Source organism: Sorex araneus, chromosome 2, assembly GCF_027595985.1.
Source record: "Sorex araneus isolate mSorAra2 chromosome 2, mSorAra2.pri, whole genome shotgun sequence".
Classification (NCBI taxonomy): Eukaryota; Metazoa; Chordata; class Mammalia; order Eulipotyphla; family Soricidae; genus Sorex; species Sorex araneus.
Genome location: NC_073303.1, coordinates 320,683,392 through 320,702,936, shown reverse-complemented (window position 1 = coordinate 320,702,936; position 19,545 = coordinate 320,683,392). Strand labels below are relative to the sequence as shown.

The window sequence follows — 19,545 nt, the reverse complement described above, 5'->3', positions numbered from 1 at the left end:
GTGGCTGCAACAGCACTCCTGGAATTCTAAAATTTTAGATAATTAGGTTCTGGAGAAATCTCTGCAATGAGCTGCTTGGTTCAGAGATTCTTTTGTGTGTTTCTAGATCATGGCCATTAAGGAGCTTAAGTAGCAGCTGGGGGCAGTTTGTCGCATGACCTCCAGGAGGTCCCATGGGGATGGGGGATGAGAGGAACCAGCCCATATTCTATCCCTTGAGGCCTGGAGTTTGCTGTCACTGGACCTGTGTACCTACACTTCTCATTGGGTTCTGGAAGTTGGCAGCCACCTGGGTTTTTAGGGGGCAGGTAGAGGGGTGACACACCCGCGTGAGACACCCCAGTGAGTCGGCCTGGTTTAAATTCTGGAGGTATCTCTGCAGTGAGCCCCTTGGTTCGGAGATTCTTTTGTGTGCCTCTTGATCATGGCCCTTGTTTCCGTCTTTTCTAGGAAATAAACTATTGACATATGCCCTGCAGGGTGCTCTCGCTCATCTATACCCATAAATCTCAAAAGAGATAAAAAGTCACAGGGCCGGTGGCACACTTCAGGCGTTTTATGGGTCTCTGAAATAAGGCCAATGAATGAACGTGTATAGATGAGCTGGTGGTGGTTTGTGGATGTGGCTGCCACATACCTAACTTTTGGCTGTTTAGTTTCTTCGTAAACTTGGCCCCAAGTTGTTGGGGTCCAGCCAAAGGCACAGTGGCAGTTTGGGGATATCTGGAAGTCTGAATGCACCATCAGGCTGCTAATGCACTTGCCCCACAGGTACAGGTTGACCTGCTGGCGGCACCATACCCCCTTCTCAATACCTTTAAATAACATTTGAAGTGAATTTTATCTTTATAAAACTTTTACTAAAATAAAAAAGAAATAGTTTTAATGACTGTAGTAACAGGGAGCAAATAAATATTCACCTATGCATATATATTTATTTCAGCCATGAGAAACACTTATGGTTTCTTACATTTTTGGATATAAAAATCATTATATTTATTTTATATGGAACTCAAACTACTTACATGTGTGCATTTTAATAATAATTTGAATTTATTATCTAGTCACAAATGGGCAGTTAAGTATTTTTATTTCAGTTAATCTGCTTTGATTTTGGCATTTGAAATTGAAAAACTTAGTTTTAAGATTGTCACATTGTTTCTTCAAATTCTTTTGAAGTTTTTCAGTAAAAGGGATGGAGGGAAATTCTAATTTATTTTATGATATCAGTATCAGCCAGGTTTCCAAAACAAAAGTAGAACTAGCAGAACACTTCAAATAAGGAATTATCTCTATAATTGTGAATGTTGGAAAAAGAAACAGTCAGTTGAGCTGACTGACAGGAAGCAGATTAGAAACTCACGCAGTAATTGGAGCTCTTTTTCACAGGTGATGATCGGGAAGTAGTATAGAGAAAGAAGATTTGAATATCAAGGTTCTATCTATGTTACTAAGTCAGGGAACTCTCTGAAGGCTTCCAACTAATTAAGTTGGATCAACATGACAATTTTCTTTCTTATTAACTTAAATTATTACAATCTTCACTGTCACTATCACTGTCATCCCATTGCTCATCAATTTGCTTGAGCGAGCACCAGTAATGTCTCCATTGTGAGGCTTGTTGTTTGGCATATAGAATATACCACGGGTAGCTTGCCAGACTCTGCCATGCGGGTGGGATACTCTCAGTAGCTTGCCAGCTCTCCGAGAGGGGAGGAGGAATCACACACCAGCTGGCGGGCTGTCCTGCTAGGCAAGGGCAGCAGCCTCAGCAGAAACACAGGATTTTGATTAGGAAAAAACACATCCTGCCATACCTGTCATTTTCGTAAATATCCCCAAAATTAGCTTAACTCACTGGGCCCATGTCCTGGCACCCAGTAAATTTATGTAGCAGAGTGTAGCAAGCATTGATATAGAAGAGCAAAAAAGTGATTACACAAAGGAATCAAGTATTGTTCATTAACCATGTCACTCTTGTGGACCCTAAGCCATTGTTCCTATTTTACTCTGTGACTGGCAGGCGTCCTTGCGAAAAGGTTACAAGAAATTATGTATACAGTTATCAAATAATTCCACTAAGTAAAAAGTAAACTTCTAACCTAAATGTCATATATATAGCAAACAAACAAAATATATATATATATATAACAAACAAAAAAATCATAGCTGAACAATAGCTCACATGTCTGAAAAAGAGACTTTCTCCTGCATCCACTATATAATTCTTCTTGACCACTGATTCAAATTTTGAAGAATTTAGTTTTTGCTTCCACACACTCTGGTTGAGCCTTGCGCATGAGCAGCTGTGCAACAAATCACCATAAAAGGAAATATAAATATATATATATTTATAAATATACATATATATGTGTATATATATATATATGCCTCTCAGGAGAGCCCAGCAAGCTACCAAGAGTATCCTGCCTGCTTCAGGGAATAGCCTGGCAAGCTCCTCGTGGCATGTTCGATATGCCAAATACAGTAACATTAACAGGTCTCATGCCCTGACCCTGAAAAGAGCCTCCAGTCATTGGGAAAAATGAGTAAGGAGAGGCTGCTAAAATCTCAAGGTTGGGATGAATGGCGACGTTACTGGTGCTCACTGGAATAAATCAATGAACAATGGGATGACAGTGATACAGTGATAGTTTATATTTAAAAGTAGGAACAATTCTCTTGAGAAGATGTAGAACTTTTTTTTATGACTTTCAGTGGATAAATTCCATAGAGAACTTTTCTTCAGCCTCCTTTTGAGATCTTTATAAATTCAAGCATTGGAAAAAATATTGTATCAGTTGCTAAAGTGATAGTACAGAGGTTTAAGACACTTTTCTTGCAGGCATTGACATCAGTTCAATCCTTGGCACTACATTGGTTCCCCTGATAACTGCCAGGAGTGATCCTTGAGTACAAATCCAGGAGTAAACTCTGAAAAAAGTACAGTCTGTATGTCTTCCTTTCACTGCACAAATAAGTTCAGTTAAAGAAACGAACACCAGGAGAAGATTTTTACCTTTTACCTTCAAACCATTATAGTGTTTTGAGAAATACCCAATGGCATTAATCGAATTGAATTAATACTGACAAAAAGTCCCACTGACAGATGAAAAATAATTAAATCACATTCACTTTATTTTTTTCACATGTAAGCAACTATTAAGTAAAATCTTACAGATATTGCATTGAACCAGTGTAAGTTGTTTTTCCTGACTTCAGCTTTTGTTACTTCTTAAAGTTGGCTTCATCATAGTCATGTCCAGTCTCATCATCATTTGACTCATTACTTGATATTAAAATACTATTTGAAGTTATTAAATATTTTCAAAATCAATAATTTTAGTTTTCACTGTTTAACGTCTTATTCTATTTACATTCCCTAAAGTAGATACGTAAAAATTTTTATTCACAAACTAACAGAAGATGGTTCCACTATTTGACACGTTGATTAGGTTATAAGACAATTAACTCTGTAGAATATCGTTGCTTTCAGTCATAACCAACCACTAGATAGTTCCTTATAGCTGCCTGTTTTTTCACTGTTTAGATTGTCCCTGTTTTTTTTTTTTTTAATTTATTTATTTTTAATTAGAGAATCACCGTGAGGGTACAGTTACAGATTTATACACTTTTGTGCTTATACTTCCCTCATACAAAGTTCGGGAACCCATCCCTTCACCAGTGCCCATTCTCCACCACCAGTAAACCCAGCGTCCCTCCCACCCTCCCCAATCCCATCTCCCCCCCACCCCACCCTGCCACTGTGGCAAGGCATTCCCTTCTGTTTTCTCTCTCTAATTAGCTGTTGTGGTTTGCAATAAAGGTGTTGAGTGGCCGCTGTGCTCAGTCTCTAGCCCTCATTCAGCCCGCAACTCCCTTCCCCCACATGGCCTTCGACTACAATGTAGTTGGTGATCGCTTCTCTGAGTTGCCCTTTCCCCGGAACGTGAGGCCAGCCTCGAAGCCATGGAGTCAACCTCCTGGTACTTATTTCTACAGTTCTTGGGTGTTAGTCTCCCACTCTGTTATTCTATATACCATAGATGAGTGCAATCTTTCTATGTCTGTCTCTCTCTTTCTGACTCATTTCACTCAGCATGAAACTTTTCATGCCCATCCACTTAACTACAAAATTCTTGACCTCCTTTTTTCTAACAGCTGCATAGTATTCCATTGTATAGATGTACCAAAGTTTCCTCAACCAGTCATCCGTTCTGGGGCATTCGGGTTTTTTCCAGATTCTGGCTATTGTAAACAGTGCTGCGATGAACATACATGTGCAGATGTTGTTTCGATTGTACTTTTTTGCCTCTCTGGGATATATATTCCGAGCAGTGGTATTGCTGGGTCAAATGGGAATTCAATATCTAATTTTTTGAGAGTCGTCCAAATTGTTTTCCAGAAGGGCTGAACCAGTCGGCATTCCCACCAGCAGTGAAGAAGGGTCCCTTTCTCCCCACATCCTCTCCAACAGCGGTTGCTTTTGTTCTTTTGGATGTGTGCTAGTCTCTGTGGTGTGAGGTGGTATCTCATGGTTGTTTTGATCTGCATCTCTCTGATGATTAGTGATGCAGAGCACTTTTTCATGTGCCTTTTGGCCATTCGTATTTCTTCCTTGGGAAAGTTTCTGTTCATTTCTTCGCCCCATTTTTTGATGGGGTTGGATGTTTTCTTCTTGTAGAGTTCAACCAGTGCTTTATATACCATTGATATCAACCCCTTATCTGATGGGTATTGTGTAAATATCCTTTCCCATTCTGTGGATAGTCTTTGGATTCTGGTCAATGTATCTCTTGCGGTGCAGAAGCTTTTTAGTTTAATGTAGTCCCATTTGTTGATCTCTGTTTTTACTAGATTGCTTAGTTCCGTGTCACCTTTGAAGATACCTTTATCTTCAATATCGTGGAGGGTTTCGCCGACCTTGTCTTCAATGTACCTTATGGTTTGTGGTCTAATGTTGAGGTCTTTAATCCATTTTGATCTGACTTTTGTGCATGGTGTCAGGTCAAGGTCTAAACCCATTTTTTTGCATGTGGTTGTCCAGTTGTGCCAGCACCATTTGTTAAAGAGGCTTTCCTTGCTCCACTTCACATCTCTTGCTCCCTTATCAAAGATTAGATGGTCATACATTTGGGGTTGTGTGTAGGGATATTCCACCCTGTTCCATTGGTCTACGGCTCTGCCTTTGTTCCAGTACCATGCTGTTTTAATTGTTACTGCTTTGTAGTAAAGTTTGAGGTTGGGGATGGTGATGCCTCCCATCATCTTTTTCCCAAGAATTGTTTTAGCTATCCTTGGACATTTGTTATTCCATATGAATTTTAGGATTGCTTGATCCATTTCTTTGAAGAGTGTCATGGGTATATTTATAGGGATCGCATTGAATCTGTATAATGCTTTAGGGAGTATTGCCATTTTGACAACATTGATTCTCCCTATCCACGAGCAGGGTATATGTTTCCATTTCCTCATGTCCTCTTTGATTTCATGGAGTAGCGTTATGTAGTTTTCTTTGTAAAGGTCTTTTACTTCCTTGGTTAAGCTGATTCCGAGGTACTTGATTTTCTGGGGCACGATTGTGAATGGGATGGCTTTTTTCATGTCCGTTTCCTCTGCCTCATTGTTTGCATATATGAAGGCCATGGAGTTTTGGGTATTGATTTTGTAGCCTGCAACTTTACTGTATAAGTCTATTGTTTCTATGAGTTTCTTAGTAGAGGTTTTAGGCTTCTCTAGATATAGTATCATGTCGTCTGCAAATAGTGAGAGTTTGATTTCTTCCCTTCCTATCTGGATGCCCTTAATCTCTTTTTCTTGTCTAATAGCTATCGCAAGTACTTCCAGTACTATATTGAAGAGGAGTGGTGAGAGTGGGCATCCTTGTCTTGTGCCTGATCTCAGAGGAAAGGCCCTTAGTTTTTCCCCGTTGAGGATAATGCTTGCCGTAGGCTTGTGATAGATGGCTTCGACTATCTTGAGGAAAGTTCCTCCAAACCCCATTTTTGTCCCTGTTTTTTAACCCCAATCATATTTGTCATTATATTCTGGATATCTTCTGCTTCCCCATGGGGGAGAATGTCTCAGTAAGTGTATGAAGTCTCAGATTTCCTGCAAATGTCCTAACATATAATTTTTCACAGAGAACAGAACACAAGTGTTCCATCTTCTCTGTTCTGAATATGTCAGTCCTACAGAAATTTTGTATTTGCTGTCTGAAACTTCGTTCTGAACAGCTTGACTTTTTCTGCAAATTATGTTGGTATAAGAAAATACGGTAAATCTAATCAGTTTTTAATAGCTTGGAAGTACTTTTCTGTTTAGTTAAGATTTAATTTAAAACATGTTAAGATTTCTATTTGCACAAAGAACTATCACACCTTCCAAAGTAGAACTATGAGTTTTAGAACTTTGTGACATATCCTTTATTGTTTTTGATCCTAGAATACGCAGTGTTTGATTTTATACAATGCTCTAAATTTTAATTTGAGCATTTATTTATTATTTTTTTTAAAATTTTTTATTGAGTCACCATGTGGAAAGTTACAAAGTTTTCAGGTTTAAATCTCAGTTATACAATGCTCGAATACCCATCCCTTCACCAGTGCTCATTTAATTTGAGCATTTAATTGAGTCTTGGCAACTCTTATTCTCCCCTGAACTTGGCTGACATACAGAGAATCTACACCATCCCACAAGAACCAAATCTATTCAAGTCTGGGTTATAATTACCACTTTCAGTCTTTGAATTCACAACCTTTGGTTCCACTTTCATATTCAATAGTAATTGCTTTCTTCTGTTCTTCTGCATTGGGTTCAGTGTGGACATGTTTTCATGTGAATAAAATGTATGTGCAAAGTAGAAAAATCCCAGTGGTTATGGTTAATGCAAGAGGTCAGACTAACCTGAAATCGAAGTGAGCTTGGTTCTACTAGTTTCTAATTTTCTGAATCTAAAGATCTCATCCAAACTCTCTGAACTACTTTTCATTTGTATACAGATCAGGAAATGATAGGATCTTCTTGGAGAATGGTGTGTATTTTATAATGTTAAAACACTATATGTGTATTAATTTGAAAATTTGTATGAGTTTAATATATGAAAATATAAATAATAAATATAAATAATAAAATAACAATCAGAGATATATGAGTAAAAATATTAGTGAAAAGTTAAAACAACAAGAGTAATAAAAATTCCCCACTACATAAATATTTTCATGGTTTGTTGCAAGTTTCCTGAGTTAGAGGCTTCTTTGATGCCAAATGACTGATTCCTGAACTACAGTCAGAATGAATTGCTTTTATTTTTTCTCCTTTCACTCCCACCTCACTTTTAGTACTTATAATTGTATAAGTAGAAGGCTGCGTGAGAAGCAGTGTAAGTCACATTTCAGTTCTCATCCAGGAGCCCTGATGTGAGAATCCCGTACATCAGGAGTAAAATCCACGACCCACAGTCTCTCCTAGAGCTGGTTAGAACAGTCTCCAAACTACCTAGACGTGAAGTTTCATAAGAGTATAAGGGTGCTCATGTTATAGCTTATGAAATGCTGGTTTGATCACATTCCTTTTTATAGCGGTTAAGAACCAAAGACTTAAGAGTGCTTTGCTGTCTTACTCAATAAAACACACCTACTAAGGGAAAACTGGTAATGGTTGCAGTTATAGGGATACTGAAACAACAATTCTTTTGCTACCATAAGCCAAAGAACTCTACCATATAAAATTTAATAACTAAAATACTATTTTGCATATGTAAATATATATACTGATGGTGATAGGACAGAGTTCTATACACTTTTTAAATTGTTTTTCTTGTTTCCACTTTCTCATTATTTTAGACCAAAAATAATATTAAATATCTCTTTTTATAGCATTTAAACATGACTCAGAAATTGTTATTTTATATTACTAAATTACTTTTTCAGTTCGGCTACATTATATTTAAAAAATACAGTTTTGAAATATTATCATTTTATTGTTTAGAGAAAACATTTTCATTGTCCTTATAGTTATATAATTCATTTTATACAAGTTAATCTTGTATTTAAAAGTATCAATGATTCAGAATTTCCTTAATCTATTAACTACTCAGAAATCATAGTTAATGGGCTGGAGCGATAGTACAGCATGTAGGGTATTTGCCTTGCATGTGGCCAACCAGGGTTGGATACTCAGCATCACGTATGGTCGCCCCAGCACCGCCAGGAGTAATTCCTGAGTACGGAGCCAAGAGTAACCCCTGAGCATTTCCAGGTGTGACCCAAAAAGTCCCCAAAATGATATTTCATTATTTCAAAAATTCTGTCACTGTAATCTATAGTTAGATTTAATCATTAAACTTGCTTTTGTCCTGAAACATGCACACAGTATCAATGAAATAAATTTTCTTCCTTGGAATGTGATAATTACATTCTTCAAGGACTAGTTGTTTTTTTAAGCAACAGAATAAACAGTATTCAATCAGATGAATCACAGTTTCTGGGGAGGTGGGATCAAATTCACTAGGTTCTTTATGCAGTGTTGTTTGGTTGGTGTTTTGCAGTCACATTAACACCTCAGCAGAATACAAAATTTCATATTTTTTTATAAAGTTCGATTGTTCCTCTGGGAAGAGAAAATTTTAAGCACATTCTATAAAATGTTAGCTGGTTGGGATAGATAAGGAACACATAACAGACCTGGCCCCCTAAGACCCCCACCCAATAAAACTCCCCCTCCACTTCTAGGTGTGGTCTGCAGAACCAAGAGTAAGTCCAGAGAGTGTGCTCCTAGCAGAGGAAAAGGAAAAGAAAAAAAATAATTGAATTAAAACAAAACATAGTTCTGCTAGTCTGCTAGGATTTAGAAGTTACACTTTTCTTGCCACGCATTCTGGAGTACTTCATAGACTGTTGATATTGCTGACTTTGGTTTTCATATTAGAATGAATGAATAACAGTCTTAAATTCTTTGAGTGGCTCCTTGTCAAGATATTTGTCTCATTTTTTTCATTGTTCTCCTGATCATGTGAATGGCATATATATATATATACATACACATATATATATATATTAATTTCCTTGAACAGCTGATGTGCCCCAAAGTCAAATAAATAGACATGTATGCTTTAATTCTTTATAAGTTTTAAATTATAGGCCTCCCTGAAATGTTTAAAAAGGTCTCCACTTAAGCATGTGGGTTATTTTGAGCTGATGTAAATAAAAGTCTACAGAATCATGAGAAATTTTTACTTCTTTCCTTACTACTTAGAAGAATGAAAGTTTAAGGTATTACTCCAAATTAAGATCTTTATAAAAATAAACAGTACACCATAGGCTATATAATAATGCAATTATTTATATAATTTATAAGGCAAATCTATGATTAAATATATAATTATAGATAATGGTAATTTCATCTATGATAAGTACCAGGTATAATTATAGATTACCTTGTCAAAGTGTAATTAAAAGAGAATCTATAAAAGAGTTTCTAAAAGAGAATCTAGCCATCATCAAATGATTTACTTTTTTCTGTCATTTAAGTTTTTTTCCTCTATCCTCGAAGCTCCACACCCCTATTACATTCCTTAGCTTAGCATATATTCCCCCATTTTGCCTCACTGAAGAGGAATTAAGTTGTTCTGAGTCAGGTAAGCTTAGTAAAACATTTTGTTTGGATACTTTATTCCAACATCACTGAACAGACTCTAAAATCACCTTGTTTACACAGTACACATGCCAACACACATACATATCTACTTTTATACACAAATTTTAAACTTTTTTATGTTTGTTTAAAGACTAAAATTCAGGCTGGAGCGATAATACAGCGGGTAGGGCATTTGCCTTGCACGTGGCTGACCAGGGTTGATTCCCAGCATCCCATATGGTCTCCTGAGCACCGCCAGGAATAACTCCTGAGTACAAAGCCAGGAGTAAACCCTGTGCATCGCCAGGTGTGATCCAAAAGAGTTAAAAAATAAAAAACAAAAATTCTCCATGTATTAGTATCAACTGTAAGTTTTACTTAAATTTTATCTTTTCTCTTTTTGAAAATTCCTTGAAACTTTACTTTTATACTTCTAGAGAATAGACAAAAACTCTATACTCTATACTGTTCATTGTGTGATTGTAACCCAAACATGAAGCTTGTAACTCTCTCACAATGATTCAATAAAATTATATATATATATATATATAGTGGTGTGACACTGTCACTGTCATCCCGTTGCTCATCGATTTGTTCGAGCGGGCACCAGTAACGTCTCTCATTGAGAGACTTATTGCTACTGTTTTTGGCATATCCAATATGCATGGGTAGCTTGCCAGGCTCTGCTGTGCGGGCTCCATACTCTTGGTAGCTTGCCTGGCTCTCCTAGAGGGGTGGAGGAATCAAACACGGGTCGGCCGCGTGAAAGGTGGAGGCCCCCGCGTGAAAGGTGAAGGCCCAATCACTGTGCTATCACTCCAGCCCGTGAAAACACTTAAAAAAAAGACTAAAATGTTTTTCTGTAAATGGCAAAGCAGTGGAGGTTCATTATATCACTGTATCACTGTCATCCCGTTGTTCATCAATTTGCTCAAGCGGGCACCAGTAATGTCTTCATTTGTCTCTGGTCGTGTGCTAGTGTAGCCTGATGGCGTATTGGGGGCTCTTTTGGGGTCAGGGGAATGAGGGCCATCATTGTTACTGTTTTTGACATATCGAGTACACCACGGGTCTTGGTATATATAATGACTTTTTTCTTGTATATAAAAATATACACAATGCTTGTAGATTTTTACCCTTTAATTCTGTTGTCTTTATTTTCTCAGTGTGGCTGCAATGTGTCAGACTTTCCTGCAGCCTTCGAAATCTCCAGAAGCCCTTGTGACTCTGCAGAAAGTGCAGTTGTTGACTATGCGATTGATTTTGATATTTGCAGGTAGGATTTTGATCATTTACTTTTGCATTGCCTTGTGTAACTGAATATTTACTGAGTTGGTTGATGCTTATTGAGTCTTCTATGTTTTGTATATTCACTCATTGAGGTTTGTGGGCCTCGATACGTCTTCTCTGTTGGGTTTGCTTTTCTACGGTGCTGAGAGTAGTGTATTTGGAGGTACACAGATGTGTTTGTGGCTGCATACTTCAACAACTATAGAGTTTGGTCTCTTGATAATGAGGTTGGGTATAGAGGCTTCTAGGCCTAACAAGAAGGGAGAGAAATCCACTTGCCCCATTCTGAAAAGGTCTTGGAATGGTGGCATGCAGACAATTAAAAAGCCATGGAGTTGGACCCCTTGGTATGGTGTATATTGGGTGTGGAGATTTGAAAATAAAATAACCTTTCAATTTTTATTTATGTCCCATTATTTACATAAATAATGGAAACTGTTAATAATAGTTTTCATACATGCAATATTCTAACTCCAAATACACCATGAGTATCAGTGTCTTTCTCCCAAATTTTCTCCCATACTCTTCCCTAACTTTTGAGAAAATTTTCTTTTTAACTTTATTTATTATAGCTTGGATCATATGCTCAAATGCAGTTGGCTTTTATGATTTTGATGTACAAAATTACCTCAATTCTAGTACACCAAAATGTCCAAGACCTTTAACCTCCTTCCTTAACACTTTACACATCTCCAGCTTGCAAAGTCTACTCCTCACAGGTATTTTTTTTGGCTTTTTGTGTCAGACCTGGTGATGCTCAGGGGTTACTTCTGGTTCTGCACTCAGGAATTACTCCTTGAAGTGCTCGGGGACCATATGGGATGTCAGGGATTGAACTGGGTTGGCTGTATGCAAGGCAAATGTCCTCCTCACTGTACTAACACTCCGGTCCACACCTCTCACTTTTTATATTCATTTTTATTACTATTATCCAAGATAAAGGGTTTGCAATAATTTTATGCCTTCCTTTGTATTTTTACTATTTATATCACATATAAGTAACAACAAATGGTGTTTGACCTTCTCCCTCTGATTTATTTTCTTAATAGAGTAACCTATATTCCATCCAAGTCATAGCAACATGCATCATTTCATCTTTTTACTTTGGGCAAATAGTATTCCATTGTTCATATATGTTTAAACTTCTTTATTCACTCTTCTGTTGTTGGAAATTTGGGATCTTTTCATATCCTGGCTATTGTACTTAGCAGTCACGATCACGATCACGATAGCCCGTTAAACACTGATTTCTCGGACGGGCCCAGTAACATCTCATTTCATCCTTTCCCTGAGATCTTAGAAGTCCATCTGGATTTGGCCCTCCCAACGATGTTGCACTGGGGGCTCTTCAGGGTCACAGGAATGAGATCCAGCTTGTTACTGGATTTTGCATATAAGGACACCATTGGAAGCTTGCAAGGCTGTCCCATGTGGGCAGGAAACTTTCAGAAGACTGCCAGTTTCTCCCAAAGGGAGAAGCAGGCTAAAGATATAGCATGACCACTTGCGTACTTAGCAATACGTTGAAAAAAATGTATGCTATATATTTTTGAATAATGTGTTTGAATTTTGGTGGTGGATAGCAAGAAGTGGTTGCATTCAGTGTTCAGTTCTTAATATTTTGGACAGCTTTCCATACTTCTTTCCTTAAGAGCTCACCAGGCAACATTTGATCAGTGAATAAGACTTCCTTTGTACCATATTTCCACCAACACTATTTGTGTTCAGTGACAATAAATACTTTTAAATACACTTATTGGCAGTCATACATCCTTTTCATGCAAGTGTCATTTTATCTCCTCTGCCATCTTTAATAGACTTTTGGTTTCTTTGATGCTGAGTTTTGTGAGAGCTTTATATATTTTAAATATTAACCCTTTATCTGATATAGTGTGCATAAATATCCCATTCAGCAGGGTATCATTTGATTTCATACTACATTTATTTCCCTATGTAAAGCTTTTTGGCAGAATCTCCTGCCCCTGTGCCAGGCTGTCTTCACCGGGGCCCTTAGAGTGGGGCAAGTTGAGTTTCCCTCCCAGCCCTGAGCAGAGCCCCGGCAGCTGAAAACCTCCAGAACCCAGCCACAGCCATGCTCAAGGCCACTCTCCACACGCTTGGATGAGCCTCACCATTAAGGAATTGACAGAGGAACCCAGATATGTGGGACCTGTGGCTGAGATCACCAAGCCTGCTCGGATCGGGACTGGGCCTCCTCCACCCAGATCCCAGTTTTTCAGTAGCTTGGCAGCCACACCCACAAACTGCCCCCAGCACCATGTTATCTCATCAATGGCCCAGATCCAGAGACTATAAAGCAAAGCTCCTGGAAGAGAGCAAAGCAGAATCTCACATGGCAGAGCCTGGCAAGCTACCTGTGGCGTATTCGATATGCCAAAAACAGTAACAATAATGGGACTTATTCCCCTGACCCCGAGCGCAACAGGGATGAATGGAAATATTACTGGCACCCACTTGAGCAAATCAATGAGCAATGGGACAATAGTGATACGGTGATGTAAAGCTTTTAAATTTTATGCCATATCATATGTTTATTTTTGTTTTGAGTTGTTCAAAAATAACTAGGTTTTTGAGATTTTGCTTGTCATCTTCCACAGAAAATTTCACTACAGTATAAACACAATAACTGATTTGTAAAGACTAACAGTTTTTGTCTCCCTAGATTCAAGAGGTAGGCTATAGAAGCGATTGGCAAGGTAGTTAGCAAAAATATGGGGAAATAACCTGGATTCAAACTTAAGTGTCAGTCACTAAGTTAAATTTACTATGACTAATCTTTATTGATTCTACAATATTCTTCATTTGGCAAATCATTATTATTATTCCTTCACAGTTTTTGATGTGCTTTTTTTAAATGTACTTTTTTTATACTACATATAGAATTTTGTATAACTTTTATATTAGGGGCTGGAGCGATAGCACAGTGGGTAGAGTGTTTGCTTGCACGCAGCTGACCAGGTTAGATTCCTCCACCCTTGCAGAGAGCCCGACAAGCTACTGAGAGTATCTCACCCAAACGGCAGAGTCTGGCAAGCTACCCGTCGTGTATTCGATATGCCAAAAACAGTAACAACAAGTCTCAAAATGGAGATGTTACTGGTGCCCGCTCAAGCAAATCGATGAGCAATGGGATGACAGTGATATAGTGAAACAGTGATCTGTACTAAAAGAATCACATCATTGGAAACACATTTAAGGTCCAGATCCTGCCTTTATTTTCCTCAAAGTATTTTCAGGATTATGGTCCAATTGTAATACTTCTAATCCATTTTGAATTAGATTTATTTATTATTATTTTTTGCACATAGCTGTCTACCTTTCCTAACTGCAATTTATTTGGGATAGTTCTTTTTCTCATTTCTTGCATCTGACTCCTTTGTCATAGATTAACTCTCCATGAATCTGAAGTTTGTCTCTGGAATTCTAATTTCTAATTTATTGTCCAGTCTATCCCTATTTTAGTACCATGCTGTTTTAATTCTATGTCTTTATAGTATAATTTAAATTCAGGAAATGTGATATCTCCAAACTTCTTTATTTTTTCTCAAGAGGCCTATTTGAGAAAGTTCATGACTCTGTACACATTAATTAGTATTTGTTCTAAGTCTTTAAGAACATTGTGGTAAGTTTTACAGGGAGTGTATTGATACATTGTTTTGAAAATGATAATTTTTACAATTTATGAATATGGAATATTTTTCTATGTTCTAGTTTCCCATTTCTTTCACAAGTGCTTTATAGTCTTGAAGGTATAGGTCTTATATTTGTTGATAAATAGGTATTTGATTTTTTTGGAAACTATTTGTATAAAGTAGTATTTTCATGAAGAAATATAGTAAATTTTGTGTTGTATGTGATGTCCTCTACTATGCTATTTATTTTAAGTTTATTGTTTATAAAATTTTTTAGTGGAATGTTTAGAGTTTTCTTTGTATACGATCATGTCAGTGATAGTTTTTGTTTTGTTTTGTTTTGTTTTTGCTTTTTGGGTCACACCCAACGATGCACAGGGGTTACTCCTGGCTCATGCACTCAGGAATTACTCCTGGTGGTGCTCAGGGGACCATATGGGATGCTGGAAATCGAACCTGGGTCGGCCGGGTGCAAGGCAAATGCCCTACCCGCTGTGCTATTGCTCCAGCCCCAGTGATAGTTTTATTTTTACAATTTGCATTCCATATCTTTCTTTTTCTTAATTGAAGTGACAAGGAGAAGGAGAAGCTGACAATGAGAGATAAAGCACAAAGAAAGGTTCAAGATAAACTCGGGATTAAAGAGTTTGTGAGAGCACTGTAAACTCCTCTGGATGGAAGAAAAGGGGCAGTTCACTGATGCAGCCTAAGACACTTAGGGTTAATATCCAATAGGATATTGGTATGGTCATCCCGGATTTTTAAAAGTTGTTTGCTTAAAGGGTTGTTTTCCAGCTTTCGACTTTGAGTTTGTATTTACACTGACAATTCAAGTATATTTCTTGTAGGCAGCAGAATGTCAGATTCATGGTTTTTTAAAATTTATTTATTTTTAATTAGTGAATCAACGTGAGGGTACAGTTACAGATTTATACATTTTTGTGCTCATGTTTCCCTCATACAAAGTTCGAGAACCCATCCCTTCACCAGTGCCCATTCTCCACCACCAGTAAACCCAGCATTCCTCCTACCCTCCCCAATCCCATCTCCCCCTACCCTACCCTGCCACTGTGGCAGGGTATTCTCTTTTGTTCTCTCTCTCTAATTAGGTGTTGTGGTCTGCAATAAAGATGTTGACTGGCCATGGTGTTCAGTCTCTAGTCTACATTCAGCACGCATCCCCCTCCCCCTCCATGGCCTCCAACCACATTTTACTTGGTGTTCCCTTCTCTGAGTTGCCCAGAATGTGAGGCCAGCCTCCAAGCCATGGAGTCAACCTCCTGGTACTTATTTCTACTATTCTTAGGTGTTAGTCTCCTACTCTGTTATTCTATATTCCACAGATGAGTGCAATCTTTCTATGTCTGTCTCTTTCTGACTCATTTCATTTAGCATGATACTTTCCATGCTGATCCACTTATATGCAAAGTTCATGACCCCATTTTTCTAAGAGCTGCATAGTATTTCATTGTATAGATGTACCAAAGTTTCTTCAACCAGTTATCTGTTCTAGGGCACTCGGGATTTTTCCAGATTTTGGCTATTGTAAACAGTGCTGCGATGAACATATAAGTGCAGATGTCATTTCCACTATACTTTTTTGCTTCTCTGGGATATATTCCCAGCAGTGGTATTGCTGGGTCAAATGGGAGCTCAATTTCTAATTTTTTGAGAATCGTCCATATTGTATTCCAAAAGGGCTGAACCAGTCGGTATTCCTACCAGCAGTGTAGAAGGGTCCCTTTCTCCCCACATCCTCTCCAACAGTGGTTGCTTTTGTTCTTTTGGATGTGTGCTAGTCTCTGTTGTGTGAGGTGGTATTTCATGGTTGTTTTGATCTGCATCTCCCTGATGATTAGTGATGCAGAGCACTTTTTCATGTGCCTTTTGGCCATTCATATCTCTTCCTTGGGAAAGTTTCTGTTCATTTCTTCGCCCCATTTTTTGATGGGGTTGGATGTTTTCTTCTTGTAGAGTTCAATCAGTGCTTTATATACCCTTGATATCAACCCCTTATCGGATGGGTATTGTGTAAATATTCTTTCCCATTCTGTAGATAGTCTTTGTATTCTGCTCACTGTATCTTTTGCGGTGCAGAAGCTTTTTCGTTTAATGTGGTCCAATTTGTTGATCTCTGTTTCCACTTGGTTGGCCAGTTGCATGTCATCTTTGAAGATACCTTTATCTTTAATATCGTGCAGAGTTTTGCTGACCATGTCTTCAATGTACCTTATGATTTGTGGTCTGATGTTGAGGTCTTTAATCCATTTTGATCTGACTTTTGTGCATAGTGTCAGGTTGAGGTCTAAGCCCATTCTTTTGCATGTGGTTGTCCAGTTGTGCCAGCACCATTTGTTAAAGAGGCTTTCCTTGCTCCACTTCACATCTCTTGCTCCCTTATCAAAGGTTAGAGGATCATATATTTGGGGTGTGTGTAGGGATATTCCACCCTGTTCCATTGATCTGTGGCTCTGCCTTTGTTCCAGTACCATACTGTTTTAATTGTTACCGCTTTGTAGTAAAGTTTGAGGTAGGGGAGGGTGATGCCTCCCATCATCTTTTTCCCAAGAATTGTTTTAGCTATCCGTGGGCGTTTGTTATTCCATATGAATTTTAGGATTGCTTGATCCATTTCTTTGAAGAATGTCATGGGTATCCTTATAGGGATCGCATTGAATCTGTATAATGCTTTGGGGATTATTGACATTTTGACAATATTGATTCTCCCTATCCATGAGCAGGGTATATGTTTCCATTTCCTCATGTCCTCTTTTATTTCATGGAGTAGCGTTTTATAGTTTTCCTTGTAGAGGTCTTTTACATCCTTGGTTAAGCTGATTCTGAGGTACTTGATTTTCTGGGGTACGATTGTGAATGGAATTGCTTTTTTCATTTCCCTTTCCTCTGCCTCATTGTTTGTGTATAGGAAGGCCATGGATTTTTGAGTATTTATTTTGTAGCCTGCAACTTTACTGTATAAGTCTATTGTTTCTAAGAGTTTCTTTGTAGAGGCTTTAGTCTTCTCCAGATATAGTATCATATTGTCTCCAAATAGGAGAGTTTGATTTCTTCCTTTTCTATCTGGATGCCCTTAACCTCTTTTTCTTGTCTAATAGCTATCCCAAGTACTTCCAGTACTATATTGTAGAGAAGTGGTGAGAGTGGGCACCCCTGTCTTGTGCCTGATCTTAGAGGAAAGGCCCTTAGTATTTCCCCATTGAGGATAATGCTTGCTGTAGGCTTGTGGTAGATGGCTTCGACTATCTTGAGGAAAGTTCCTCCAAAACCCATTTTGGTGAGGGTTTTCATCATGAACGGATGTTGGATCTTGTCAAATGCTTTCTCTGCTTCTATTGATATGATAATATGGTTTTTATCTTTACTTTTGTTGTTATGATGGATTATGTTGATTGATTTCCGAATGTTAAACCATCCTTGCATCCCTGGGATGAATCCCACTTGGTCATGATATATAATCTTTTTGATGAGTTGTTGGATCCTATTTGCTAATATTTTGTTAAGGATCTTTGCATTGGTGTTCATCAGGGATATTGGTCTATAATTTTCTTTCTTAGTGGTGTCTTTGTTTGCTTTTGGTATTAGGGAGATGTATGCTTCATAGAAACTATTTGGGAGAGTTCCTACTTTTCCTATTCCTGGAAAAGCTTGAGGAGAACTGGCAACAGGTCTTCTTTAAATATTTGGCAGAATTCACTAGTGAAACCATCTGGGCCTGGGCTTTTGTTTCTGGGGGTATTTTTTATTACAATTTCAATTTCCTTAACATCACTGGGCCTATTCAGGTATTCCAAGTCTTCTTTGTTCAGTCTTGGGAGATTGTAGGAATCAAGGAATTCATCCATTTTTTTTAGGTTCTCTTGTTTTGTGGCATATCGACCTTCAAAGTAGTCTCTAATGGTCTTTTGAATCTCGCCGGTTTCTATTATGATGTCCCCCTTTTCATTTCTGATTCGATTTCTTAGGGTTCTCTCTCTCTCTTTCTTTGTGAGTCTTGCTAGCGGTTTATCAATCTTATTTATTTTCTCAAAGAACCAGCTCTTTATTTCATTGATCTTTCGGATTGATTTTTGGTTTCCATGTCATTAATTTCTGCTCTAGTTTTTATTATTTCTTTCCTTTGGTCTGGTTTGGGTTCCTTTTTCTGGTCCTTTTCTAAGGTCTTGAGCCGTGAGGTCAAGCTATCTATGTGGGCCCTTTCTTGCTTCCTGAGGAATGCTTGGAGAGCTATAAATTTTCCGCTTAAAACAGCTTTAGGTTTCGGTAGCTTGTGTCTTCATTCTCATTTGTTTCTAAGTATCTTTTGATTTCTTCCTTTCCTTCAACATTCAGTTGTTTAATTTTCAGGTGTTTGATTTGGTTCTTCGTTTCGGTGAGTGGTTAGCTTCTATCTTCAGCGCATTGTGGTCTGAAAAGACGGTTGATACAATTTCTATTTTTCCGATTCTATTGAGGTATGTTCTGGGGCCCAGCACGTGGTCTATTTTAGAAAATGTTCCATGTGCACTGGAAAAGAATGTGTATTCTTTCTTTTTGGGGTGTAAAGCCCTGTATAGGTCTATCAGGCCTCTCTCTTCAATTTCTTCTTTCAGAGTCAGTGTTTCCTTGCTGAGTTTTCTTCTTGTCGATCTATCCAGAGGTGATAAGGCAGTATTGAAGTCTCTGACTACTATTGTGCTGTTAGTGATGTCCTCTTTGAATTCTGATAGGAGTTGTTTTAAATATTTAGCCGGTCATTCATTAGGAACATTTACGTTTAAGAGTGTGATTTCTTCCTGTTGTACATATCCCTTGATAAACAGAAAATGACCTTCGCTGTCCCCTTTAATCTTTTGCAACCTGAAATCTATGTTGTCAGTTACTAGGATGGCCACTACAGCTTTCTTATGGGAGTTGTTTGCTTGCAGGATTGTTTTCCATCCTTTGACTTCGAGTCTGTGTTTACTCT

The 19,545-nt window shown here is 38.0% G+C and overlaps 1 protein-coding gene across 1 annotated transcript in view; it reads left to right on the top strand.

Moving 5' to 3' along the window:
- The window catches only part of ABCA13 (ATP binding cassette subfamily A member 13), a 489,034-nt gene that overhangs the window by 84,763 nt on the left and 384,726 nt on the right, over positions 1 to 19,545 (top strand). The window contains 1 exon segment of the mRNA XM_055124812.1: positions 10,803 to 10,912. Within this exon segment, the coding sequence (XP_054980787.1) occupies positions 10,803 to 10,912 (110 nt within the window).